This window comes from Phlebotomus argentipes, unplaced genomic scaffold (genome assembly GCF_947086385.1).
Source record: "Phlebotomus argentipes unplaced genomic scaffold, Phlebotomus argentipes genome assembly contig_33, whole genome shotgun sequence".
Classification (NCBI taxonomy): Eukaryota; Metazoa; Arthropoda; class Insecta; order Diptera; family Psychodidae; genus Phlebotomus; species Phlebotomus argentipes.
The window spans coordinates 871,581-895,995 of record NW_026776167.1 but is presented as its reverse complement, the minus strand read 5'-3'; the positions used below and the strand labels follow the sequence as shown (position 1 = coordinate 895,995).

Genomic DNA, 24,415 nt, shown 5'->3' with positions numbered 1-24,415 from the left:
TCAAGCAACAAAGCAAAAAAGTGTGAAAAATTAGGAGGAAGAGTCAAATTCCTGACCAAACGCTCTTCATTGAGGGGATTATATTGGCGTTCATCCCCTAGAAAATGTGTCATTCCTCTTGGTGGCAGTGAAAAAGTGCTTGTGATTTGTGTACATAGTGGGCTGAAAAGGAGGTCAACATGGATGCAAGTCAGCGGTCCAGGAATCTTACCTCAGCCGTAGTCAAGGTGCGAGGATTCTTCCAGTTTGAGACGTCCGTGAAATTCATCTGCCTCATCATTATCTGCGGCTACTGTCTGTCTTACTTCGAGACGGTGGCAGATGCCCTCATCATGATTCCGGGCTACTTCATGCCACCACTCATGAGAATCTGGACGGCTTTCACGTTTTGTTTTGTCGAGAAGCACTTCTGGGAAGTGCTGGTGGACATTGCCACTGTGGCTCTGTGTGGGAAGCTCATCGAGCCTTTGTGGGGCTCTCTGGAAATGATGACGTTCTTCGCTGTGACTAATTTCGGCGTGGTTATTCTCACAACCGCATACTACTTGTTTCTCTACGCCTGCACTAAGAATCCCCTGATTCTTTTCCATGTCCACATATACGGCCTGGCAGGGTACATAGCCGCTGTTTGTGTGGCTGTACATCAAATCATGCCCGATCATCTGATTGCTCGAACGCCCATGGGAAATTTCAGAAACAGAAACATCCCGCTCACGCTCTTCATGGTAGCAGTGCTACTGTGGCTGTTGGATCTCCTCGAGGGGAGATACCCCACAATGTTCCTGGCGGGCATCATTACCTCGTGGATTTACCTGAGATTTGTTCAGCGCCATCGGAACGGTTCTCGTGGTGACTATTCAGAGAACTTTGCATTTGTCCGGTGAGTTTCATGTTTACAAATATCTCTCTTCATTGTACTAACCTGCTCTGTTGTTACAGATTCTTCCCGAACCTTCTACAACCCTTCGTGGCAGCTGTGGTGAACCCCATCTACTACATTTTCCGTCGATTAGGCATCATACGGCACGTACCAGTACCCCAAGAGACGTCTAACACTCTACCGCTGAGCTCTGTCAGCATCTCAATGAGCGGAGTTGATCCCTATGACATGGAGAGAAGGCGCCAGATCGCCCTCAAGGCCTTGAACGAGCGCCTATCTAAGGCCACTGATTCTAGTCGTAGCAAAACCCTACCAAAATCCTTTCCACAGACAACGTTAAAGTCCAGCCCGGCCGTCTCCATCAGTATCCCCGCCACTACGTCAGCCAGTCAGGAGTCCCTCATCAAGTTCCCCTCTGACGAACAAAATAAAAATCAATTGCCTTAGTGTGAAGAAAGGTAATTTACTCTTCAGTATCGCTCCGTAGAGCATCAATAAGCTCCGTATTCTTCCTCACGATGTGCTCCATGTCCGTGTTGCAGGAGAAGAGCTGCTGAATGAGTGTGAAATAGAGTGTCCTGCCGTACAGCTTGTCCTCCATCCCATTGGAAGGTTTTTCCGGGGCGCCAGTCTCTGTGATCTCGTCAAGCTCATCAACGATGAAACACAGCTTCGAGCGAATCTTCTCCATCATCTCTCCAGAATGCGAGGCATCCTTGTCTAGAATTGCTGTCTGCAGATAAATTGTTTGAGACATTTTATACCAATCCGCCAGACACTCTGCCATGAGGCACAGCGCCGGTTTCACATCGGTGTTTAGTTGGCTCTTGACCCTTTTTCCTGTCTCGGTGATCTACAAAAAGAGAATAAATAGTTGAATTTTAATAGAGGTCCGTGTATGACAATTTGAAACCACGAATCTTCTGTTATCTATATTTTAGGACTAGCTTTGTCCAATGTACTTTTTCCCAATTATCATGATCAAAAACCTCACGCTTTCTTCATATTTCTTTTACTTGTCTTTCTCTCTTCCTCTTTCCTTTACTGCCAATATAGTTTTGGACTTGGAAATAAAAAACCAAGAAATAATAATCATAATGTCTCAACTTCCCAACTATTTTTCAATCTGAAATCATCTCTAAATGATCTTTATACGAAATGTGCTCAAAAATCCTTTGAATATACATTATCTACACAGCTCAGGAATCTAGCTGTTATTACCTAAATCAAGAGCTAAATGGTAATTACCTTTATCTTCTCAAGCGCATGGAACTGCTCATCGTTATAAGTGAGAGATCTCGTGGCTCTGTCTCTCAGCAGATGCTGCCACGACTCCCTCAGACGATCCACGAAGTGCTTCATCTTCTCATTGGCCCTCTGCTTGCATGGACACTTGATGTCACGTGTTGTGGCCATCCACTGACGCGTCAAATCGTCATCAGTGACGAAGCGATTGTGGAGCTGTCGTACGGGATCCACAAGAGACGCAAAGCTGGCGCGCACTGTTTTCAGTTCACTTGCAATTCGCACCACTTCCTCAGCAAGCCGTCTGTCGCATCCCTTCTTGGCCACCTGTGTCAGCCGTTGCACGGACGTGGTGAAGTACATATGTAGTTGCTCACCGTCTTCTAGACGCTGAACACGATCCAACAACTTGATAAGCTGTGTTCTGAGCATATTGATGAACTGCCGCACGCCGCACTTGATTAGTCTGTCCATCACAGAGAACATCTCTACGCGACGCTTGGCATCGTGACCCACACTGCAGGCCATTTTCGCCATGCTGGCATCATTCTCCACGGACACCGTGTTGGGAAATGAGGGAAACTTTGGCTGCTCCGTCTCCGGTGGGAATGTTACATTGTTGTTGTCAATGCTCAGGAGAAAGATCGGAATATCCTGACTGGTCTCTGGGTATCCACGAACAGATGTGTCAACACCAACTCTCTCCTCCAGGCATTGATTGTCAAGAAAGAGCAGCTGATTCTCTGACCGCACTTCAGTTTGTAGGCGAATGTGTTCCTTCAAGTTGAACAGAGGCTCATCCATGTTCATGAAGATCTTTATGGAGGACACACGATTCATAAAGAAGACGTGAAGCACTCTCTTGCTCAGGATATTGGTCACTTCGGCGAAGAAGCGATCAAACGACCACATCTTCTGCTGATTTTCCTCTAACAATCCAGCCAAAAGAGGCGTTACATAATATTTAAGACCTGTGCTGAGTTGACAGTGATTTGGTAACTCCCTAGACCACTCAATGGGGCCATTGTCCGAGGTCTGAGTGCCTGATATAACACCTGAAGCTTTCTTCGTAGTGATTAAATGCATCATTTCCTTATTTTTCCGTCCGCCAAACGGCCGAAAAGGCAGATTTCCCGTCGCAACGTGATACAGAGTCACGCCAATAGACCACAAATCCACATTTGCAGTAAAACTCCTCGTTACAGACTTCCGTAGCACTGCCCTCTCATACATGTCCGGATGAAGGTACTCTTCTGTACCATAGAGACTGACAAATTGCTGATTTTCCTGCAACTCTCGTGCCGCTCCGAAGTCCGTAAGCTTGAATATCGTTCGTCCATCTTCGGAGATGAATTTCATTATATTTCCGGGCTTCAAGTCACGATGAACGAGATTATTATCTCTTAAGTGCTTCATTCCAGCCGAGAGGTGCTCCAGTACCAGCAAAAAGTCTCCTTCTGGTAGGCCAAAAGTGTTCTCCGGATCATCGAGGATGTTAAATAGACTCCCACCAGTGCAGAGCTCCATAACAATAACCTTCCCGCGGCCCTCCTGGTCATCCTCTATGGCCAGCAACTTCACGATGTTCTCATGCTTGACCTTCCGCAAGACCTCGAACTCCCGCATTTGCACATCATGTGGACGCATGTGACTCAGCTGATTGAACGTCTTTACGGCCACCGGTTCCCCATTATGCTTGTTGACGCCCTGAAACAGTCAGAAAAAATGTCAGAGCAAATTTCAATTATTTACTCCTGCACACTTGAGGCCAAGCTCGAGACATTACAATTCAACTATTTGCTATGCCAAAAAGGTCCAACACTAAATCAGTATATCTACCGTCTTATCTCAATGATATCTCCTCTGAAGTGTGAAAATATCTTGGAAAATATGAAAGTCTGACTGTAGTATTTTTACTACACATTTTCTCACCTGAAACACAGCTCCTGTGGCCCCTTTCCCCAGTACACTCGTAGTGCACCACACGTAGTTTGTAGAACCACGTAAAAAGGACATTTTTCACGTTGATATCACAAAGAAAAAAACACTATTTACGACAAACTTCATCTAACAAAGCTGTGATGACTCCATTGTAAACTGTGTGGCCGTAGACCCCTGTACGAATTTTTCCGTCAGAATAATACGAAGAATTTTGCTGCGACATTCTGCGAAACTTTTTTCTTTCTTCACAACTTCACTTTTCTGGAGGCAAATGTTTAGGAGTTCATCTGTCTCTTCTTTATAACAAGAAATCTAATAATCACACCTAACGGAGAATAAACAAATAATGCGGAATATGGAAATATTTTATGTTGCTATAGTGGAAATAATCTTACGAAGATTCGGTCATATTTCCTAGCTATGCAATAGGGTACATGACGTCATGGTTTTTCGAACTTCACTGTCATCTGATTGTTGCCAAAATCCTCTGAGTTTTATTGTTTTTCCAGACATTTTCCCGTAGTCTGAGTTCTTTTTACAAGAAAAGTGAGAGATGGAGAAGCGTGTGTCCAATGTGTACACGTCCTCAAAGGTGGGGAGTTCAAATTCCGTGGATTCTGACTATTCCAAGTCTTCCTCGCTAAATTCAAAGCAAGAGACACTGGTAAGGACTTTTACGGACTTCCTATATCAATATGATTAGCACGAGTGTTTTGCTCACAAGGTGAACAATGAGACCAGCTTCGTCCTGCTGCCGGGCGAGAAGCGACATGATCTGAAAACGGATGTGACGTACGTTTGCCCATACAACGGGCTTTCGAAGGGACTACTGACCATCACAAACTACCGTCTGCACTTCCGGTCGCAACCGGCATCAGACAAGGAAATTGCCTTCGTTCTGGACGTACCGTTAGGGGTGGTGTCGCGTGTGGAGAAGGTGGGTGGCGCTAGTTCCCGGGGTGAGAACTCCTATGGCATCGACATTTTCTGCAAGGACATGAGAAATCTCCGTTTCGCACACAAGCAAGAGAACCACAGCCGACGCACGGTGTTCGAGAAGTTGCAAATGTTCGCCTTCCCATTGGCCTATAACGAGCGCTTGTTTGCATTTTTCTACTCAGAGGCTTTTCCGGAGGACGGTTGGACAGTTTACGAGCCCGTTGCGGAACTGAAGCGCCTCTGCGTGAACAGTGACACGTGGCGTATAACGCGGATCAACGACGGCTATGAGATTTGCGACAGTTACCCGGCAGTGTGGGTGGTACCGAACAATGCTCCCGATGAGCTGCTGAAGCAGGTCGCCAGCTTCCGCTCAAGGAATCGTCTGCCCGTGCTGTCGTGGATTCATCCACAATCGCACGCCACTATCACGCGGTGCTCGCAGCCTCTTGTAGGCGTCTCCGGGAAGCGCAGCAGTGACGACGAGAAATACATCAATCTGATCATGGAGGCGAACGCACGTTCAGATAAATTGTCCATCATGGATGCGCGTCCGAGTGCAAACGCTATCGCCAACAAGGCCAAAGGGGGTGGATATGAGTCCGAAGATGCATACCAGAATGTGGAGCTCATCTTCTTGGACATCCACAACATCCACGTGATGCGCGAAAGTCTGCGCAAGCTGAAGGAGATCTGTTTTCCTGCAACGGACGACAAAAAGTGGCTCTCGTCGGTTGAAAGCAGCCTCTGGCTCAAGTACATAAAATGTGTGTTGAGCGGAGCAGTTCGAATTGTGGACAAGATCGAAAACATGAGCACATCCGTGGTGGTGCACTGTTCAGACGGGTGGGATAGAACGTCGCAGCTCACAGCGCTGGCGATGCTTCTTCTAGACCCTTACTATCGCACCCTCAAAGGCTTTGAGGTGCTCATCGAGAAGGAATGGCTTAGCTTTGGGCACAAGTTCCAGCAACGCATCGGACACGGCGACAGCCACCACTCCGATGCCGACAGATCGCCCGTCTTCCTGCAGTTCATCGACTGCGTGTGGCAGGTGACGAAGCAGTATCCGAACGCTTTTGAGTTCAACGAACACTTCCTTATCACCATCCTTGATCACCTGTATTCTTGCCGCTTTGGCACATTCCTCTGCAACACTGAACGCGAGCGCGTGCAGGAGGAATTGAAACGCAAAACGTTGTCTCTGTGGTCGTTCATAAACTCCTCACCAGAACAGTATCGCAATCCGCTGTACGGCGACTTTTCGACGGTTGTACAGACTGTTCTGAAGCCAGTGGCCAGCTCGAGATACATCCGCCTTTGGAAGGGTCTCTACTGCCGCTGGAATCCTAGTATGCGGGCTCAGGATCCCATCTACCAACGCACCAGAGAGCTTCTAGTACTCCAAGAGCAGCTACAGCGCCAAGTAGACGATTGCCGTTTCGACTCCAATAACAAGCCCAATTATCAGCACACTAGACTTGCCTCGCCACTCCACTAAACCCCAGAGGAGAAATTTCTTATTTCCATTAAACTAAAATAAAAGAAACAACACACATTTCGAAAAGAACACTTTTTGTATATGAAAATCATAAAAATTAAAATAGCATTGAACTGTCTAGAAAAGATTCGCAGTAATTTCTATTAAAGAAAGGATACGGATGCTACAGAGATTCTAATTCTCATCGTTCTCATCAGCTTCTCGGTATTTTATCTAAAATTCATAGAACTGTTGAGTTTTTAATCGCAAGGTCTTTTTGGTAGTCTGGCTAAGTGCTTTTGCGCAACAAGTGCTTAATGTAGTGTATAAAACTATAATGTAGTGTATGTGTTGTGGCCCCCATGCTATCCATTGCTGGTCGTACTCGATTCGCTTGACTTCCTGATCGAACGAGTGCCATTATACGTTCAATGTGCTGGATGGCCGTTGACGGGATTCAAGTAGGCGCTGGATTTCAAATATTTCAAAAGTGAGGTTAGGTGCATTGTTTTGACTTTTCATCTGAGTGATATTTATGCATTTTCACTTTTATTGCTGCTTCTGCATAGGTGCACACATCGCATAATGAACAAAGGTGCAACAATGGGTAAGTGAAAGACATGCTTAGTGGATTTCAATCACTCTCACTCTTCATGATTAACATGAAAAACAATGTTTTTCAGATTCCGTGAAGCAGAATGTCGGTCAGGACATGTCAACAAGGAAGGCCCTCTTCCTTCTTATCACCGTCTTCGTCAGCAGTGTCGTAGCAATGTTCTACGTGTATCTCAAGTTTCCTGATCTCAATGAGTGAGTCTAGAGAGCTTTGAAAACTCTTCCGAGAGACTTATTTGTGTGTTTCTTCAAGGTCTGAGAGGCACCATTTGCGAATCCCCTTTGATATTGAGGATGCCAAGCAATTGGGACTTGTGCTGGATCGTTACAAAGATCTTTACTACTTCGAGGTGATGTTCGGGATTATCTTGGTATACATTTTTCTACAGACATTCGCCATACCAGGATCGCTCTTCCTATCTATTCTCAGCGGGTTCCTGTTCAACTTTCCGACCGCATTGCTGCTGGTGTGCTTCTGCTCTTCGCTAGGCGCCACACTGTGCTACCTGCTGTCCCAGCTGGCAGGCAGAAGATTGGTGAGACGATTCTTGCCCGAAAAAGCTGCTTCATGGTCACAGCAAATCGAGAAGCACCGCGATAACTTGCTCAGTTACATGCTCTTTCTACGCATGACGCCCTTCCTGCCCAATTGGTTCATCAATCTTGTGGCACCTGTGATAGGTGTTCCACTGTTCCCCTTCGCTTTCGGCACGTTCCTGGGCGTCGCTCCGCCATCTATGATCGCCATCCAGGCAGGGAAAACACTCCATACGATGACCAGCTCTAGGGATGCTTTTTCATGGACGTCCATGTGCATTTTGGCGCTATTCGCCGTGCTCTCACTTGTTCCCGTGCTTCTAAAGAGGCAATTGCAAGCAAAGATCAAGTAATTTTAACGTCGCGGAGGGAATCCCAAAATCCACACCAAATGAGTTTAGTCAAATTGGCCAATTAGAAGGAAAGACGGATGGGCTTTGTTCATTTAATATTGGAGAATATATCTATATATATGTATATATATATATTGAGTTTTTGACGATGTGATGTAAAATGTGCTTTGGAGTCGTGAGACCAGATGTGGCGATCATGATTGAGCTAGGAAGGTGATCCCCGTGACTAGTTAGCAGTAAGAGCCCACGTAGGCGATCGACGGAGCCGTCGTGAACTCGTCTGGAACAGAAATTGGCCGCCAATACCACCAGTCGTAAATCACTGAAAATTGAGAGGCGGTTAGTATTCATCATTTACAGTTCAGGGTTAAAGAAAAGGAGAAATACTAACGCACGTACGACGTGGGCAGTCTTACAGAGAGCGTGCGGCACTTTGAACGGCACTCCGACGTCGGGCGGAGAATGATAGTGCGCGATCCAGCAGCCTGAATGACGAACACATTCGAGCACTCCATGTCCGGCAGGCGGTACGGATTGGCGGCCGGAGTGTCGACCAGGAGGAAGCGCTCGAGCGCCATACCCGTCTTTGGTAGTCGCTGAGGACACGGGAAGAGGCCGCGCAACAGACGGGCGGGGTGCATTCGGTTGCAACGCCACACGTTGTGGCTTTCCGCCTGGAGTGTGGTGTTGAGGAAGTCATTCGCCAGGTCCATCACATTGCGAATATTGTGGTTGGACGAGTACACGCGGAAGGCATCCCGCCGAAAGGTGGCCTTGTTGGCCAGGATGATATCGTAAATTTTCGCCATGCTGACTAATGTTTGGGAGGTTTTAAACATAAAGGGCTCCCCGGAATGGCTAATATCATTGTAATTGGTGAGGTCCAGCACGTTAGTAGCTTCTGAGCAAGGCTTGCAGTCTATATCCTGGACCTGGAACAGCGGATTGCCAAACAAGCACGCTTCATCGTAGAGTTCTGTAAGAAAGGCGCATCTTATAATTCTCAGGAAAATGTGTCCGGGAGTGCACTTACCTGTAAGCATTGGGTATTGCGTAATGATTGGCAGCGTGAGCTTCCGCCAGAATTTCATTCCGGGATAAATGTGTGTTTGGATGTGGCGCAGGAACAAGCTAGAGGCTTCATGCTTGTATGACAGGCAAGTGTACGCCACCAACAGACTGAATATCCACCAGACAATCTGTCGTTTTCTGTCCAGCACAGATTTTATCAGCAGATTTGTGCTGTACACGTAGCTGGGAAAGGTGTAGCTATTGAGATGAGTTGATAGGAAGTTTGAGAACTCCACATCCGTCCTGTCTCTGACCACATTCCTCAGTCTATTGACGTTCTCGATGTACTTGCAAATGATTTGGTATTTTGTCATGTTATCAAAGTTTGTGTTCAGATCTGCCATTATCACCCACTACTCCATACAAGTAAATACGGGAAAGATTGAAAATATGCACGGGAAATGCAGAGAAAACTCCACACACGGATAAACTTTTTCTTGCTTATCTGTCAGGTCACAGCAAAATTCGAATCATACGAATGCGACTTAGCTAAATTCGAACTTGAGTCAAGGAGTCTGCACTGAATGTGTGTCTATGGTGAGATTTTTGGAAAATGCTACTAGATGGCGTATGGAAAGCTGCTTTGTAATTTTCACCTGATTTTGAGATCCTTTAACACCGTGTTAATACCACCTATTCCATGTTTTTTACATTACATCGAGCAATGGTCGTCCAAAAATACTTGTCCAGAGTAATAAAAAATGCTCTAAAATCCATAAAACAGCAGAAAGAATAATTTTGTTTCCTTGAAGGATTTGATAACTACTGCTGCTTTCGCCCGATGGCGCTGCCGCTGCATTAATAAAAACATTTCGCAACTTTAAAATCAACGGTTTCATAATTTTTTATAAAAATTTTATTCCTTTCAAATATATAACAATATCTTGCAACAATTAAGCTACTATCAAAATATAGCAGTGCCAAACGACGCTTGAGAAGACACAAATATAAGTAAAACAGCAATAAATATTTGATGAAATTATTTCTTGTTATTTTGCATTTATTTGAAAGTCAATTTTTGAACTAAGAATACATAAGAGATAGCAGGCTTTTCATATTTAATTATATTCAAGAATAAAGCAAAACCAATCCATAATATCTAAAAACGTAGAGCGTCCAGAAGAAGCTTTTTCTTATTAGGCAAATCAAAGAAAACCTTATCTGTAATAGAAATAAAATTATGATTGTTTTAATCACTAATCTCTGGTGATGTCTATCATAGAAAGAGCTAAAGGCTCACCATCCGAAGAAGAAGTCCATTGCCTTGTTGACGATGCTGCTAGTGCGTTTGGGTGTTGTGAGATTGGGCACGATGTCGATTGGGCTGTGGGCGTTCTTATAAGCGATGTGCGCAAGGGGACGCTCGCGACTGTATCCGTTCTCGAGGATTGATTGATGCTCTCTAGTCAGTAGATCAGGATCTCGGCACTGCGTGACGCCAATCATTAGACTCCCGGCGATGATCTTCTCGTTGAAGTTGATGGCACGGTTGCATTCGAGTCGAGACGTAAACTTGAGATGCACCCAGTTTCCGGCTTGAGGTGGAAACGATTTGTCCACGATCGTTCCGCATTGCGAGAAGTGATTGAGCACCATCGATAGGGCGCTCGGAGGGAAGCCAAATACCGTCACCCAGAAATCACACTGCTTGTCCAGGCTCAGGACGCTCCGACTCGCATCCAGATAATCACAGCTCGTTCCCGGCGATTGTAGTCTGGACAAATTCATTCCACTCGCATTCAGAGCAAAACTATCGTTAATAGAATGGTTCATCGTCTGGTTTCTCAATGAGTGCTGGAGGAGGCCTTCAAATGTGGGCGTGGGACTTTGTGGAATTGCATTCTTCTCCTCTCGCAAGGAATCAAAGAGTCCTTGTGTCGGGGGTCCGGAAACTCCTGCATTTGCCTTTTGACTACCAAACAAACTTCCTGTGGGCGTTGGACTCTCATTGTTGAACAAATTTCGCAGCGGTTGCGCCCGTCCAAGATCCGGACTAGTAGGAACGATAGGAGATGGAGCCCCAAAAGCAAGGGTACGACTCTGGGCCGGGGAAAGTGTGGTGTTTCTCGGTGAGGAAGGCATGTGTTGCTCCCCAATGAGAAAGGCTGGCAAGTATCCACTGCCTGGAGTCATCACACCTGCTGCCGGACTGCCCGCGGGGCTTCCAAGCGTCATTGGTTCCATTTGTACTCTTAAATCCACTCAGAAGTGAGGTTAGAAAATTACTTCTGATCCCTACTTTGATCTCTGCAAATGATACACACTCAATTTCACAAGTTTTGCAGATACCTCAGTTAATCGATTGTCTGGCCAGAATGCTTTGATGCAGGAAAGGAGAGCACAGGTGAAAAAAGAGTAGTTCACGGAGAGTAATCAAAACCATCAGAACAAATCAAATGACAAATTAACGCATCACACCCTGTAAAATTGTAGGCACCGCGTTTCGAAATTATCAGACAATTTACAGGACAAGACGATATTTTCTGATTTGTTATGGGAGGTCTTTTATTCTAAAATAACTTGTTAGCTGATTATGTCCAATGAATATTTTATGTATTAGGAAAAAATAACAAATTAATCGGGAGTTTTATAATTTAGAAATTGGGAATTTCTCTCACCTTTTTTAAACTTGTTTAGAATCTCATCGGCAGCGAGTTTGGCCGCAAGGCACAAAGTTGTATCAATTAGTGAGCCAATAAGACTTGCAATAATACCTCTGATTAATTACGCAGATTTCTTATTTTTGATATAAGACTTCAAAAAGAAATTGAAAGAATTGATTACTGTGAAATATTGACTATGTCTGAGGACGTCTCCACTGAAATTCCAGTTTGTATAATTTCCTGACTATTTTTTATCGTGCTCGCGCCAATTTTTGTTCACCCCATCTTGTCAGATGGCGCCAAATGTGATCAAAAGCCGTTGAGCCCCCGTCGCAACAAGTTCTCGCGTGGTTTCTTGAAGGAGTTTGCATGAAATTCAGCCGGGTTCTGCACATTTTCCTCGTCTGCAATTTTCTCCTTAAAATGGGTGAGTTAAATACAATTTTTTGCTATTTGGCGCTTTTCATGCCATGTTTCCGCCGCAGAATTTCCTTGTATTCGCCGTCAGTGCCTGAGACGAAAAGTTGATGCAACGGAAAGTGACCATGTGATCATCCATCGTGACACCGGAAGAAAATTTTCGCGCATCTACAGCAATTTTGTATGCTCAATACGCATGGCCAGGCACCACAGAGTCAGTCAGGAGTTATCCGTAGGTGGTAGTCGGGAAATCTTCCCCAAAATAGTACTGCTCATCTGCCTTCACTTGGACCGGAAAATGTCCCTCGTTCCGCAAGTTCGCCACATGCTGCCTGCCTTGACCTGACCAAGGCACACAGCAGCCAACAAACACATTCCGGATCCCATGAGCTCATGCAAATAAAGCCCTTCGAGATAAATCACGCGGAGACAAGCGTACACATTTTCTAGAGAACTTTTGCCTGTTTATCAATCTTCTGAGATTATTTACATTATTTGTATAATCTTTCCCTAAACTTATGTACGGCGTTTCAAATAAATATAGACATATCTTTTCGGTTATGTACACAACGCGCTATTATCAATTTGACTAACATATCGCTTATTTACAAAATCCACATCTCCTGGCCAGAGAGAAAGAGAGAAATTAAAAGAATGACAGAGATTGCCAAATTGACCAACCGTGTCTGCTAAAATAGATAAAAATATGTTCCATTTCTATTGAATTAAAATAAATAATGGCCCGAAACATATGGCCAAAAATTTGTCCGGACATATCATCTCTCTTCTTGTGACTCTTACTTGATCTTTGAGCTTTTGCGAGATCTCTGGGGGAATACCAGAGATTATCAAGTCACGACATTTGTCTCAATTCGTCGATGTTGTAGCTTGAAGACGAGCAGCTTCAATTGTTCTCATTTCCACCTAATACTGATTGCCGGTCGGTTGCTAGAGACACGCGTTTGAGGGGCGCTTTAGAACTCCGCATGCCTCAGACGAAGAGCAGTTTATTTGTCGTGGAGGTGTTATTGTTGAGCAGCAGATTTGTTGTCTTTATCCCATTCGAATATATCTCTCCGTTGCCATAGAAGTTGTTTGTCGTCGGCAATTTACTGTAGTTCCATTGCTGATTAGTGAATGGCAAAACTGGCGGTTTCGTGTCCACGTGCCTGGACAAATACTTGGCCTATAAATCAGAGAAAAACAGCGAGAGAAAGCATTATTACCATGGCAAATAAGACAAGCGCATAACTACAGACTCTTACCCGATTATATCCAAGCACGCCAAGGATAGCCAGCACCATTCCAAACACATTCATCCATGTTACCGGATTGCCCAGGATCAGCAAACTCACACCTATGACGAAGATCCTCTTTGAGGCACTCGCGACAGCATACGTTAGCGGCGTCACGAGTGAGAGAACGCTGAAGGCTATGATGTTCTGCAGCCAATTCAGAACACCATCCGTAAAGAGCAGCGCAAGAACGGTGTAATTGCGCGTCAGTACTGTTGGATGGGCGATTACGCTAAAGAAGTCCATGTAGAACCACACTGGGAGGAACATGAAGAGTGCTAGACGCCCAAGGATATGTAGGAGCCTTAAATGATGGACTCCAGTGTCTTTGAGCACCTGCAAAATACATCTCCTTTAAAGGAAAAATCTAACGAATATATTGAAAAGACGAATTCTAAATAGAAGGAATAGAAATTAGCATATTCGTATCCACTAAATGCCAAGAATTCGAGAAACTGCATTCGTTACTAAACCCCTTGAATCTAGACACATAAAATTTCGCGATAAGGCAAATGCTAATAGAGTGGAAATTAAGTAGGAAATGTTAGTAGTCTTGTGCCTCAACCCAGGGGAAAAATTAATGATGCATGAAAACAATTTGTAGATAACATACGGACAAAAATTATTCTGTAAGAGAATTTTTAAATTTTATCCGTTTTACGAGGAGATAACAAATATTTACTTTGCTGTAATCTGAACAGTGCATATTAATCCCGATATCTCTCGACTATTCGAGAGGTACTCAGACATTTCCCAAAATTTTTGGAACATTCCTGAACTTTGCCGTCTTGGCATGCGTTAAAGAAAAGCCTCCAGAATCCTTGTTGAGGTTATGTTCACCCCCGTTACAAAACTCACTTTTTTTGAGAATATGTTCTGCAATGAGAATCCCATGGTGGACAGGAGGGCGCAGATGAGGCCAATCTTGTCGAAGGATAGCTCAGTCACTGTGGCAATGCCCACACCAGTGATAATTGGCACGAGACTCAGGTAAACGAGCGTCGTGTGCCGCTCTTTTAGAATTATCCTAGACAGGATGACGGTGAAAAGAGGCATTGTGGCCTTCACTGCAAGTACGATAGATAAAATAATCAAAAATTATCTTATCAAATACGGTAAATCTTATGTTTTGATTGAGTATTTTGGGAAAGTCCACAAAATTGTTTATTGGTGGCGCCACAACTGTTCATCTCGCTCACTCTTTCGGAAGTAATATAGGTTTCGCTCAATCATACAGATGGCACACACATTTCACCAAGCATTTCTCTGACACTTTCCTCCAAAAGATTGAGCAAATTTTTTATGTGCGTCCGGAAAGGCGAATGATGGTGCCACGCAATCTGATATGCTCACCTGTGTGCGCATAGGAGACGGGTACTTTCCATATGCTGATGTGAGAGGACACGGAGGCAAGGAACTTGCCTAGGGCCAGCGGGATGATTATCTTGGCATAATAACGCCAAGACATATCGGCATACTTCCGGACTCCCCACAGATTGAAGAAGGGTCCACTGTACACAGTTATACTGAGCAGTTGTACCATTGTGACGGTTGTGGGAAAGGGAAATTCACTGAGGACAAGCTTTCCGATCACATTATTGGATGAGGATACGATATACCACAGCAGACAGAGCAGGAATATCGTGGCCCATTGGCGCTGCTCCTTGCGCTCTGACATTGCTAAACAAACACACTATCACAATCGCCCCGCACCTCCAATTTTCCTGTTTTTTTTCCTGGTTTTTCACATTAAAAATGCCACGACAATTCCAGGCCACGGGCGCCCTCTACAGTCATCAGCGCAGCTATCGAGCGATACTTGTACTTCGCATGTGATTTCCCTCGTAAAATTTAACCCCTTTTCTTAACTGTTCTGTACAAGCTCCAAATGGGTTGCACACGGAAAGCATAGAAAGTGTATTTGAAATAATTTCATTATATTTTAGCTATGAAGCACAATTTACTACAAAATTACTGGGAAATAGATTTGAGGTTAGGGAGAATGGCTGGAATTTTACCAAAATCATTAGAAAACGGGGGCATTCATGATAAATAGACTGGCTTCCTCTTTCTTGATCCATTTGAGAAGCTTATTCACCAATGTTATCATTGCATTTCTGTCCACAAGTGGCTCAAATGTCACATATAGTTCGTATCCGGAAGTTACCCATGCCAGCATGATTTCGTGCTCCTTCATGTCATAGAGCAGTTTCAGCGGCCGACTGGGGTTGTGAACACGACTGTGGATACTGCAGTAGAGTGCCTCCAAGCGTCTGAACTCACTCAGAGAATTGTAGGGCACGCAAATCTTGGAGCAAAGAAGTTGCGCATTGGATTTACATTTGTAGATGAAGTGACGAATCTCAGGGATACCAATGTTTCGCAGGCTGATCCCGGGGTTATTCATCGCCTCATTAATGGCTTCCAGGCAGTTGGAGCGACGTAGTTTGTCGGTGATGCGCTTCTTTGCCTCGGAGAGCGTGAAGAAAACATCACGCTCGACGCTGAGGAGGAGCAGGCAGGCTTCACAGTCGTCTGCCAGATAAGATACATGAGCGTGTAGATAACCGTTGGAATCAAACTTAGGCAGACAAATAGGTGTCCAACTCTCGGCGGGTTTGAAGCTCTCAGAGCACTCAATCAGGTTAAAGATGAGCCTCAAATCAGCTGGATGAATGAAATATTTCTTCATGCGAATCAGACAGATGAGCTTGTTCTGAGCAATAAGAACTGCAAAGACTAGATTCTTGATTTTGGAGCAGTTGCTCTGAATGGCGCTCGTAATACTGTCACGGATGCTAGAGCTGAGAGGCAGAATGCGCACAGAATTGGTAAGAAAACTAAAGGTGTTGTTGGACACTTGATCATTTCCGCAGCTGTTGGCCAGCAGATGATTGATTAGGCGCTCACTGCCACCCAAGAGTCGTCTTAAATCGAAATTCTTCCTTTTTTCGTAAATCTTATTCATATAGGAGAGCGTCAGGATACTCAGAATTTGATTGTAAACGTCTCTGTGATGGAAGAAAGATATGAAAATCTTCCGGATTGTATAATAAATGGAAAATACTCACGAAAGTTGCATCTGAATCAGCTGAACGTAAGTGTTTGACCGCGAAACAGCAACAAGGATCAGTGGATTCTTCACCAGGAATACAAAAGTCGTTCCTTCAGTGTGAATTGATTTGATGGAATCCTGATTTGACTGCACAACACTCACAAGCGCTTGCATCACACCGAAAAGGGATGCCAATTTGTCCTCACTACCATGCAGGGAGTAGATTGGCTTTCCGGCTGTACTTAAGATGAATACGTGTCGCTTCTGACCCAGCCATTCAGCGTCCTGAAACTGTTCTTCCGCCTCCTGTTGCGGATTGCTTTGTACACTGCAAAATGAGTCACTTTTAGTCATCGCGCACGCTTCATTTGATGACTGTCTCTCTTCCAGGTCTGCTTCTATCTGGCCGATGGCACCAGAGCTAGAGGTCATCTCCTGAGACAGTTCCTCGAAGGAATCCGTAGTAATCAGCATGCTCTCCATGGAGGCGCCTGGCTCACAGGCCGTGTCCACATTATTGCTCATTGTTGCCTCAGATGATATCTTATCACTCACAGAACGCCTCAAAGCATGAACGAACCAGAAATTCCATGAGAAATTGTCACACTGAAATACTGTAAACACACGTCCAGTCACAGCTGATGGGGTATTCTGGGAATCTAATTCCGATTTCGGTCCGACGATTGACAGCTTTACGGACAACCCGACTGACTGCCTCCCGCCACCTATCCGATTTCATCAATTTTTTTTCCACTTTTTATGTTTCCTATTGATCTTAGATTTATGTTCTGGCCATGCCGGCGTAAACTGCCACAAGTTTGTAGATGTGCTGCCCAATTCTAAATTATCCACAAAAGCTGATAATGTGCAAGAAAGGTGAATATGAATCTGCAATTCCCAGTTCCCAACTGTCCCAACTAAACCAGTCCGGCGGGACGAGCGAATTTTAAGCGACGGGACAGTTGGGCTGTTGATTTTCCGGAGTAGTGCTGACAGCGCCTTCTTTTGGTTGCTTGAGGTATTGCCCAATCTGTCAAATAGTTGCCGGTTTAGTGTTTGTTTGGAATTTACGCAGCATTGAAAACAGCTCTAAAATTGCTCCAAAATGTTTAAAAATACATTTCAGTCCGGCTTCTTGTCCATCCTCTATAGCATCGGTAGCAAACCATTGCAGATTTGGGATAAAAAAGTGCGCAATGGCCACATAAAACGTATCACCGACGGAGACATTCAGAGTCTTGTACTGGAAATCCTGGGAACAAATGTCAGCACCACGTATATAACGTGTCCAGCAGATCCTAAGAAGACGCTAGGTATTAAACTGCCTTTCCTGGTCATGATCATCAAGAATGTGCGGAAGTACTTCACATTTGAAGTGCAGGTATGGATAGAAAATCAATACTATCGACAAAACGTGCTTGCATGTTCGCGAGTCAAATTCTTCTCCCTCTTCAGGTGCTCGACGACAAAAACGTAAGGCGGAGATTTAGAGCGAGTAATTACCAATCAACAACCCGCGTCAAGCCTTTCATTTGCACAATGCCAATGCGCCTGGACGAGGGATGGAATCAGATTCAGTTCAATCTCTCAGATTTCACGCGACGAGCGTACGGAACGAACTACGTGGAAACGCTTAGAGTGCAGATTCACGCAAATTGTCGCATTCGGCGAGTGTATTTCTCGGATCGCCTGTACTCTGAAGATGAACTGCCATCGGAATTTAAGCTTTTCCTGCCCATCCAAAAACCAGCACCGAAGCCTTTAGCACAGCAAGCCTGCTAAAATTTCTTTGAGTCTGAAACACAAAGTCACCGTTTTTCTACACCAATAACTATTTATTGATCGGGAATCGTGAGGATTTCCACGCCTGAATCCGTGATGAGAACCGTGTGCTCAAATTGAGCACTGCGAGACCCATCCACACTCACGGCTGTCCAGTTATCCTCAAGGATCTCTACTTCTGGACCTCCAGATGAGATTACTGGTTCCACGGTAAAAACCATTCCCGGCTTCATGAATCCGCCTGCAGAATTTTCTGGAAAGACGGCAAAGACACATATTTCTCACTTTGTCACGCTTTTTCAAACCATAATAAAAAAATTTTCAATTAAAATTCATGATAATAACTTGGTGTCGCTTTTGCAAATATAAAATGCAGATATAATAAAATTTTTGGTCCTGCCATTGGAAAATATCGTATTATTCCTACTCACTGAAATGCAGCACTTCCGGAGGACCGTGAAAATAGGATCCAATTCCGTGGCCAATGAACGCCGGTACAACGCAAAATTTATGTCTTTTCGCGTGATTTTGTATGTTTTTCCCGATTCCTGAGAACTTCATGTTCGGACCACAAGCCGCAATTCCCTCTATGAGGCACTCTTCAGCCACTCTCACGAGCTTCTGGCCAATTTCATCAACATTCCCAACAAGAAATGTTCTGGAACAGTCTCCGTGGTGACCTTGGAAGTACACTGTGATATCCACGTTGATTATATCTCCATCCTCGAGCGGACGATCATCGGGAATGCCGTGGCAAGCGACATTGTTTACCGAAGTACATACGGATTTTGGGAAACCACCGTACCTCAGTGGCGACGGATAGGCATTGGCCTTAAGGATTGCCTCATGCACAAAGGCATCAATATCATCAGTTGTCCTGCCCACTTGAACGACTTTCTCACACTCTTTCAGAATCCGTGCTGCTAATTTGCAGCTTGCTCGCATTCTCGCGACGGTATTTTCACATTTGATTTCCACATCGCCCACCGTGGAAGATGGCTCTTGCGGCTTAAGATAGTATGGAGGCACATTGATGTGGGCAGGGATGGATCTCTCAGGACTGACTTTTCCTGGTGAAATTGGATGAAATATTCCCAGATTTTTCCTGTCGACAGAAATTAATTGATTTTGAGAATTACATGTGAAAATAGAGCACCAGACAGTAAACTAACTTTCCTGAAAAGGAAAATATCCCTCTCGCAGGGATAGCACCGGATTTTTTTGCCAGATCCACGAGATATTGCGAAACACTCCTCATTACACTGAGCGAAAGGTATCCGTATATTTAGCCGAATGAGTGGCGGTGAGTGTCTCGACTACGGATGGAACAGCTGATTCCGGAGTGGAAACCATTCAATGCATCTTTTGAGAATCCTTCCAATTGATTTGCCGCCAAGATATATTTTCGCGCGTTGTGCGGAAAATCGTTATTCAACGCTGAGTTCTCAAAGATGAAATTCTCAAAGTGGTTTGTCCTCTTCTTCAGTGTCTTATTATGTCCTTGTTATGGAAAAGTATATATTGATTTAGTGCAAAAATACTTAATTTCAGTCAGAAATGTGCATTCCATCGTTATGATGCTGTGCAGTGAAAGAGGTAAAAAATTTTCGAACGCATATTTCCTTATGGAAATGCTAATATTGAATATTTTCCTTAGACTTCATTAGCTTGGGAAAACAACTAAATAGTGAGAATATCTACACTCGTGGTTACTTCATTGGAAAGGAGAATTTAAACATTACGAGTATTCTTTCGCGATTAATTTACAGTTCTTGTGGTGTAGTCGTGAATTGTGAGTGCTCAGGAGCAGATGAAATTGTTCAGATCGCGTCAAATTATCGCTTTTTCAATATCACCTACTCTTGGCTTCTTTTTGGCGCTGAAGACAACACTTGGCAGCAATTTCTTGATCCTGTGTTTAACATTGAATTCTCTTCGGATGTGGTGTTTGTTCAAACTCAAAATAATTCCACTAAACTTGATCTTATTGATGTATACAGTCTCGGAAGACACCGCGGAAGTTCCCTGATTGGTGTCAAATTTGCTGAGTATGATAATGCTGATCGATCACTGGATATAATACTGAATTTGTGGCCGAAATTTGATAGAAATCATCGTGCGAATTTCAAAGGATTTCAGCTTAAAGCAGTTGTCACGGTAATTAAATTATGAAAATCAACATAAATGAAATGAAAATTACGAGAAATCAATTGGTTTACCAAAATAATTTTTTTTTTAAATTCATTTAATTTGTTTATCTTTTTATTCAGATTGACAGAGACAACATGACAGAAGCGGATGTTAAGCCTCTGTTATTGCAACCTGGAAAAACTCCTGGGATCGTGGCTTTTGTTAAATATCAGTCCCATCTTAATTATTATCTGCAAGACATGTACAATTTCAGCCTAAAATACCGAATAACTAGGGCCTGGGCTGGTCACTTACCTTCGGGCTATCGCCTAGGTCTACTTGGCGTTATGACTCGTGGAGAAGCTGATATTTCCATGAGCGCTGTATTTGCCTACATCCACCGTTTCATAGAGTATGACTTTGTCCATAGCAGTTACATGTTTAAGGTGGGATTCGTGTTTCGTGTGGGTTCGGATTCCAGTGCTTCTGATGCATCGCTTCTGGCACCCTTTGAAACTGACGTGTGGCTTTCTCTGATGGTCACTATTTGCATTGTTCTGTTTGTTGGGGTCATTGTTAGGATGATTTTCCTGGTAACGAAGCATCCATTTTCCGGATCAATGGTGAGAGATCTTGTGGACATCTTCGCAGCGCTCTGTCAACAAGGTGTGGATCCGGTGCCTGGAAACATTGTCCAGAAAATCATTATCTTCATGACACTGTTTCTGGCCTTCTTCCTATACAACTACTATACATCTTCTGTTGTGGGAGTACTGCTTAGTTCTCCGATTAAAGGCCCAACAACTCCTGAAGAGATTCTTGAAAGCACGTTTAAGGTTTCCTTTGACGATGTAGGTTATCATAAGATCCTCTTTCAAGAGAAGAGAATGCCCATAATTTCTGAAATATACAATAAGAAAATGACGGGCCTGAAGAGAGGTACTAATGACCTGCCTATGTACACTGGAATCCAAAAAGCTGTGCCCTACATAAAGTCCGGCGGATGGGCTTTTCATTGTGAGTTAACTGAAGCCTATAGTGCCATTGCGAAATCCTTCGACGCATCGGAGATCTGCGATTTGAGAGTTGTGACCGGACTCATGATAACCGAATATTTGCAAACCATCCTGCCAAAGTTCAGTCAATACAAGGAGCTACATATGATTGGCTTTATGCGTCTTCATGAACTAGGATTTGTCAATCGAGCACTCAAAATTTACTGGAATGACAAGCCAGAGTGCACTTCAGGCATTACAGTGTTTGCAGTGGGTTTCCAAGCAGTTTCAGCGGCATTTTATGTCCTTTTCTTGGGAATGGTTGGTTCCCTTGTTTTGCTAGTGGGTGAAATTGTGTGGAAAAGGCACGGATGGAAATATATTCATTACCTTCAGAGCAAAACTGTCCACTTTAGAGTTCAATTTAGAGGCAATGGCAATTCATAAAATATTTGCATTGTCTGCTCTACCACAGATTGCGATTTTTGCATATAAAATCTACAAAATGACAAAATTGCCTACAATTTTCCTTTACAAAGTCATTGCAAACAGTCATCAAATTGACCAAATAACTATTTTTTCTAATATTTATTGACACGATTAAGAGTTCTGGTTGTTCGTCAAAATTGAGCGCCAAGTCCGCTGAATTGCACTACCCTCGACGTTATCAAATCATGCACCACCAGCGTGTTGGGTTGAAGACAGGTTGTGTGTCCACAGAGACTGCCATCATCTTGAGCCACAAAGGGCTCCGGAGGTTTTGTGGTTTTGTCATGGGTGAGCTGCTTCTCTTTTCCGTCTACGAAGCCACGAAAATAGATGGGAAGTCTAGTGACGAGGGCGCATTTGGCTTCTCAACGTCAGTTCAGATGCAGAGGTGAAAATATTGACGGTGTTTTCATGTGTGAGAGAGGTGAGAGACAACAAAGAAATACACACTTGGGCGACTTGGCCAATAAATTACAGTGCATTAATGTAATATTGTGTCACTTGGATGAAAATTGTATCTGCTTACAATGCTACACATGAAGAAAAGTGCTTAAAATAAAGGAAAGATTTGAAATAAATTAGATGCACAATTTGTGTTAGGTTTTATGAAAGAAGATATTAAATTGTAATTTGGTGTACAAAAAAAGCAACCGCAATAATCAAAAACTTTGATCATTTATTTAAACCACGATCAAGCTACGATACTTTGGATTGTCACCGCAAGATTCTATCGAGACAGAAATGGATAAGAGGTTGCGTCGGTGCTGTGAATTCTCTCATCGCTCATTTGAGTCCATCATGGACAATTCAGCTCTTAAGATATTTCAGAATTCTCTTGAAAAAGCACTAGAAAAAAAAAGAATTCAAAAGCGTAGTTTAGCTTTGAGATAATTAAATTAACTATAATAACTATTATAATGCCTGTGTTGGAATTTTTCTCAATGCAAATATGTCACTTTAAAAATATGCAACAAATTCACTAATTCCAATCATTTTTAGAATTTTGATCAGTAAATGTATTAATTCTAGGGATATCAGAAAACATCAACGGCAGTAAGAAAAGATTATCTGCCAGCATCTAAGGTCAGCAACTAAAGTGCGTGGTATGGGATCAGGAGGGAATACGTGAGGATTGTGGTGATGCTGTAAAGTATTTACAGTTACAGATGGGCGCGGAGGAGGTGGCATTAGTAGAATTTCATAATTAAAAGTTCAGTTCATGCTGTATGTATTGCATGTGTTGCGGGAAAACACCCCGACGTACATATGATGTAAAATTTTCGTGGTGCTACGACTTCTTTTCGACGTATTTCCTCTTCTTCTACACATATTGGTGGTGTTTTGATGATCTTCGATGAACATAAATGCGTGCACTCTTGACGTTTTATGCCACTTTTATGACACATCTTCCTCTTTTTGCAATTTTAATGGTCCTTTTTCCCTACAACTCACTAGACGAAAGAGAATGCCGAGCGCGAACATTAAACTTTCCAGAGTAACGTTCGAATCCGCTCTGCAGATGATCGCATCCGATGAAAACATGCGGTTTTCTGTTGGTGAATCTTTGTCACTTATTTATATTTCAAGTATTTGATATGAATTTACAAAAGATCTAACCCTTCTCTTGTTCTTGATTATTATGAGAAATTTGTGTGGCAACAATGTGATGGGTAGAATCTCAGGCCATTTCGCCTGAGCGGCTAGACATTAATTTGCAAATCACATAATTTTTTCACTTTATACTTTATATTTGACATGAAGAAGAATAATATTTTTCATTGCGAACAATGAAAATTATTAAATTACTCTACCTCGAGAGGGAGAACGGAGTGATGATGCTAAAGAGAACATAACAAAAGGTGCATGAAAAAATTCCTGTCTTTTAACGCTTCGGTGACTCAACCATTTGACGAAAGCTAAGGGCGTCTCGCAATAACTTCACCCAGGAATGGAATTAATTTGTGTACTTTATACGATTATTTTTACCACTAACAAACTAATAGCCAAATGAGAAATGAAATTGACATCATTGCGGTCATGTTAGAAAAGAATTGCATTTGATATCATCTTGAGCTTTTACAAAGCTTATTCTTTTAATGTGCCACTTTTATTTGCTTCATTGGTTTAATTAACTCGGATTGAATGCAAGGCGCTGCATTTCTAACTTTTATAACTAATTATGAACTGTAAATATATTTCACAAGGAATTCCTTTCTCTGAAATTAGAATCACAAAATTACAATAGTATATTATAAATGATCGAATCCTTCCACAGTCATATTGTATCAAAAAATTTAGTAACTATAATATGTAATCCTGCAATTATGACACGTAGGAAACGATGATTGTTTCTACTGTCTGTGCTACATGCAAATAGCAAGGAGGAAATCAGTGGAAAATTGCATATCAATTTCCTCTTGGGAATTTTTATTGACGCACAACTAATTGCCAATTACTCTGCGTGTCCCAGCTTCATGTGTGGATGTGTGCTCGTATGATGAAAAATTGCAATATCTCTAGTTCTTGAACGCCACCATCGTGCTCAGAGAACTTCTCGATATAATTCCTCTGGCGATGATGTTGTG

The 24,415-nt window shown here is 43.3% G+C and overlaps 11 protein-coding genes across 12 annotated transcripts; 5 read left to right on the top strand and 6 right to left on the bottom strand.

The window, feature by feature from the left end:
- Positions 1–1,534, top strand: LOC132256825 (transmembrane protein 115). The gene is made up of 3 exons (XM_059753386.1): positions 1–880; positions 940–1,338; positions 1,423–1,534. The coding sequence occupies exons 1-2, from the start codon at positions 180–182 to the stop codon at positions 1,325–1,327; spliced, it is 1,089 nt and encodes a 362-aa protein (XP_059609369.1). The 5' UTR covers positions 1–179; the 3' UTR covers positions 1,328–1,338; positions 1,423–1,534.
- LOC132256827 (serine/threonine-protein kinase TBK1) lies at positions 1,344–4,361 on the bottom strand. Its single transcript, XM_059753389.1, has 3 exons — positions 4,058–4,361; positions 2,129–3,832; positions 1,344–1,733 (listed from the first exon to the last, which is right to left on the bottom strand). The coding sequence occupies exons 1-3, from the start codon at positions 4,139–4,141 to the stop codon at positions 1,344–1,346; spliced, it is 2,178 nt and encodes a 725-aa protein (XP_059609372.1). The 5' UTR covers positions 4,142–4,361.
- Positions 4,362–4,513: 152 nt separating this feature from the next.
- LOC132256899 (myotubularin-related protein 2) lies at positions 4,514–6,681 on the top strand. The gene is made up of 2 exons (XM_059753494.1): positions 4,514–4,730; positions 4,791–6,681. The coding sequence occupies exons 1-2, from the start codon at positions 4,620–4,622 to the stop codon at positions 6,504–6,506; spliced, it is 1,827 nt and encodes a 608-aa protein (XP_059609477.1). The 5' UTR covers positions 4,514–4,619; the 3' UTR covers positions 6,507–6,681.
- Positions 6,682–6,753: 72 nt separating this feature from the next.
- On the top strand, positions 6,754–7,999 carry LOC132256902 (transmembrane protein 41 homolog). The gene is made up of 3 exons (XM_059753496.1): positions 6,754–7,092; positions 7,169–7,295; positions 7,354–7,999. Exons 1-3 carry the CDS (start codon positions 7,071–7,073, stop codon positions 7,988–7,990), a joined length of 786 nt encoding a protein of 261 aa, XP_059609479.1. The 5' UTR covers positions 6,754–7,070; the 3' UTR covers positions 7,991–7,999.
- Positions 8,000–8,068: 69 nt separating this feature from the next.
- On the bottom strand, positions 8,069–9,518 carry LOC132256901 (uncharacterized). Its single transcript, XM_059753495.1, has 3 exons — positions 9,024–9,518; positions 8,382–8,966; positions 8,069–8,312 (listed from the first exon to the last, which is right to left on the bottom strand). The coding sequence occupies exons 1-3, from the start codon at positions 9,403–9,405 to the stop codon at positions 8,221–8,223; spliced, it is 1,059 nt and encodes a 352-aa protein (XP_059609478.1). The 5' UTR covers positions 9,406–9,518; the 3' UTR covers positions 8,069–8,220.
- Positions 9,519–9,880: 362 nt separating this feature from the next.
- Positions 9,881–11,486, bottom strand: LOC132256860 (nucleoporin Nup35). Of its 2 annotated transcripts, XM_059753433.1 has the most exons (2): positions 10,302–11,486; positions 9,881–10,222 (listed from the first exon to the last, which is right to left on the bottom strand). In XM_059753433.1, coding segments are annotated over exons 1-2 (945 nt in total). In that variant the 5' UTR covers positions 11,246–11,486; the 3' UTR covers positions 9,881–10,221. The 2 variants fall into 2 exon arrangements, with proteins under 2 accessions (XP_059609416.1, XP_059609415.1); XM_059753432.1 differs by lacking the exon at positions 9,881–10,222 and having other exon boundaries at positions 10,298–11,486.
- Positions 11,487–12,898: 1,412 nt separating this feature from the next.
- LOC132256908 (solute carrier family 35 member E1 homolog) lies at positions 12,899–15,225 on the bottom strand. The gene is made up of 4 exons (XM_059753504.1): positions 14,733–15,225; positions 14,238–14,446; positions 13,350–13,715; positions 12,899–13,270 (listed from the first exon to the last, which is right to left on the bottom strand). The coding sequence occupies exons 1-4, from the start codon at positions 15,055–15,057 to the stop codon at positions 13,076–13,078; spliced, it is 1,095 nt and encodes a 364-aa protein (XP_059609487.1). The 5' UTR covers positions 15,058–15,225; the 3' UTR covers positions 12,899–13,075.
- Positions 15,226–15,299: 74 nt separating this feature from the next.
- LOC132256907 (vacuolar fusion protein MON1 homolog A) lies at positions 15,300–17,079 on the bottom strand. The gene is made up of 2 exons (XM_059753503.1): positions 16,451–17,079; positions 15,300–16,390 (listed from the first exon to the last, which is right to left on the bottom strand). Exons 1-2 carry the CDS (start codon positions 16,957–16,959, stop codon positions 15,406–15,408), a joined length of 1,494 nt encoding a protein of 497 aa, XP_059609486.1. The 5' UTR covers positions 16,960–17,079; the 3' UTR covers positions 15,300–15,405.
- A 367-nt stretch (positions 17,080–17,446) lies between these two features.
- LOC132256846 (cilia- and flagella-associated protein 20) lies at positions 17,447–18,330 on the top strand. Its single transcript, XM_059753417.1, has 2 exons — positions 17,447–17,815; positions 17,890–18,330. The coding sequence occupies exons 1-2, from the start codon at positions 17,540–17,542 to the stop codon at positions 18,214–18,216; spliced, it is 603 nt and encodes a 200-aa protein (XP_059609400.1). The 5' UTR covers positions 17,447–17,539; the 3' UTR covers positions 18,217–18,330.
- LOC132256845 (methionine aminopeptidase 1D, mitochondrial) lies at positions 18,270–19,488 on the bottom strand. The gene is made up of 3 exons (XM_059753415.1): positions 19,389–19,488; positions 18,648–19,321; positions 18,270–18,469 (listed from the first exon to the last, which is right to left on the bottom strand). Exons 1-3 carry the CDS (start codon positions 19,472–19,474, stop codon positions 18,270–18,272), a joined length of 960 nt encoding a protein of 319 aa, XP_059609398.1. The 5' UTR covers positions 19,475–19,488.
- A 305-nt stretch (positions 19,489–19,793) lies between these two features.
- On the top strand, positions 19,794–21,788 carry LOC132256934 (ionotropic receptor 75a-like). The gene is made up of 3 exons (XM_059753543.1): positions 19,794–19,812; positions 19,874–20,373; positions 20,487–21,788. The coding sequence occupies exons 1-3, from the start codon at positions 19,794–19,796 to the stop codon at positions 21,786–21,788; spliced, it is 1,821 nt and encodes a 606-aa protein (XP_059609526.1).
- The last annotated feature ends 2,627 nt before the right edge of the window (positions 21,789–24,415 follow it).

What these genes read in the sequence shown, in the direction of transcription:
- LOC132256827 (XM_059753389.1), bottom strand. Translation starts at nt 4,141, where the DNA reads ATGTCCTTTTTACGTGGTTCTACAAACTACGTGTGGTGCACTACGAGT. An exon ending in CCACAGGAGCTGTGTTTCAG is followed by an intron (nt 3,833 to 4,057) that starts GTGAGAAAATGT and finishes TGACTGTTTCAG; the next exon opens with GGCGTCAACAAGCATAATGG. An exon ending in ATGCGCTTGAGAAGATAAAG is followed by an intron (nt 1,734 to 2,128) that starts GTAATTACCATT and finishes CTCTTTTTGTAG; the next exon opens with ATCACCGAGACAGGAAAAAG.
- LOC132256899 (XM_059753494.1), top strand. Translation starts at nt 4,620, where the DNA reads ATGGAGAAGCGTGTGTCCAATGTGTACACGTCCTCAAAGGTGGGGAGT. An exon ending in ATTCAAAGCAAGAGACACTG is followed by an intron (nt 4,731 to 4,790) that starts GTAAGGACTTTT and finishes TTTGCTCACAAG; the next exon opens with GTGAACAATGAGACCAGCTT.
- LOC132256907 (XM_059753503.1), bottom strand. Translation starts at nt 16,959, where the DNA reads ATGAGCAATAATGTGGACACGGCCTGTGAGCCAGGCGCCTCCATGGAG. An exon ending in CTGATTCAGATGCAACTTTC is followed by an intron (nt 16,391 to 16,450) that starts GTGAGTATTTTC and finishes CTTCCATCACAG; the next exon opens with AGACGTTTACAATCAAATTC.
- LOC132256845 (XM_059753415.1), bottom strand. Translation starts at nt 19,474, where the DNA reads ATGAGGAGTGTTTCGCAATATCTCGTGGATCTGGCAAAAAAATCCGGT. An exon ending in ATATTTTCCTTTTCAGGAAA is followed by an intron (nt 19,322 to 19,388) that starts GTTAGTTTACTG and finishes TTCTGTCGACAG; the next exon opens with GAAAAATCTGGGAATATTTC. An exon ending in TCCGGAAGTGCTGCATTTCA is followed by an intron (nt 18,470 to 18,647) that starts GTGAGTAGGAAT and finishes CCGTCTTTCCAG; the next exon opens with AAAATTCTGCAGGCGGATTC.
- LOC132256902 (XM_059753496.1), top strand. Translation starts at nt 7,071, where the DNA reads ATGAACAAAGGTGCAACAATGG. An exon ending in GAACAAAGGTGCAACAATGG is followed by an intron (nt 7,093 to 7,168) that starts GTAAGTGAAAGA and finishes AATGTTTTTCAG; the next exon opens with ATTCCGTGAAGCAGAATGTC. An exon ending in AAGTTTCCTGATCTCAATGA is followed by an intron (nt 7,296 to 7,353) that starts GTGAGTCTAGAG and finishes TGTTTCTTCAAG; the next exon opens with GTCTGAGAGGCACCATTTGC.
- LOC132256934 (XM_059753543.1), top strand. An exon ending in AGCTTAAAGCAGTTGTCACG is followed by an intron (nt 20,374 to 20,486) that starts GTAATTAAATTA and finishes CTTTTTATTCAG; the next exon opens with ATTGACAGAGACAACATGAC.
- LOC132256846 (XM_059753417.1), top strand. Translation starts at nt 17,540, where the DNA reads ATGTTTAAAAATACATTTCAGTCCGGCTTCTTGTCCATCCTCTATAGC. An exon ending in ACTTCACATTTGAAGTGCAG is followed by an intron (nt 17,816 to 17,889) that starts GTATGGATAGAA and finishes CTCCCTCTTCAG; the next exon opens with GTGCTCGACGACAAAAACGT.
- LOC132256901 (XM_059753495.1), bottom strand. Translation starts at nt 9,405, where the DNA reads ATGGCAGATCTGAACACAAACTTTGATAACATGACAAAATACCAAATC. An exon ending in GCAATACCCAATGCTTACAG is followed by an intron (nt 8,967 to 9,023) that starts GTAAGTGCACTC and finishes CCTTTCTTACAG; the next exon opens with AACTCTACGATGAAGCGTGC. An exon ending in ACTGCCCACGTCGTACGTGC is followed by an intron (nt 8,313 to 8,381) that starts GTTAGTATTTCT and finishes CTCAATTTTCAG; the next exon opens with TGATTTACGACTGGTGGTAT.
- LOC132256860 (XM_059753432.1), bottom strand. Translation starts at nt 11,245, where the DNA reads ATGGAACCAATGACGCTTGGAAGCCCCGCGGGCAGTCCGGCAGCAGGT.
- LOC132256825 (XM_059753386.1), top strand. Translation starts at nt 180, where the DNA reads ATGGATGCAAGTCAGCGGTCCAGGAATCTTACCTCAGCCGTAGTCAAG. An exon ending in GAGAACTTTGCATTTGTCCG is followed by an intron (nt 881 to 939) that starts GTGAGTTTCATG and finishes CTGTTGTTACAG; the next exon opens with ATTCTTCCCGAACCTTCTAC.
- LOC132256908 (XM_059753504.1), bottom strand. Translation starts at nt 15,057, where the DNA reads ATGTCAGAGCGCAAGGAGCAGCGCCAATGGGCCACGATATTCCTGCTC. An exon ending in AGAACATATTCTCAAAAAAA is followed by an intron (nt 13,716 to 14,237) that starts GTGAGTTTTGTA and finishes TGTATTTTGCAG; the next exon opens with GTGCTCAAAGACACTGGAGT. An exon ending in GCGTGCTTGGATATAATCGG is followed by an intron (nt 13,271 to 13,349) that starts GTAAGAGTCTGT and finishes TCTGATTTATAG; the next exon opens with GCCAAGTATTTGTCCAGGCA.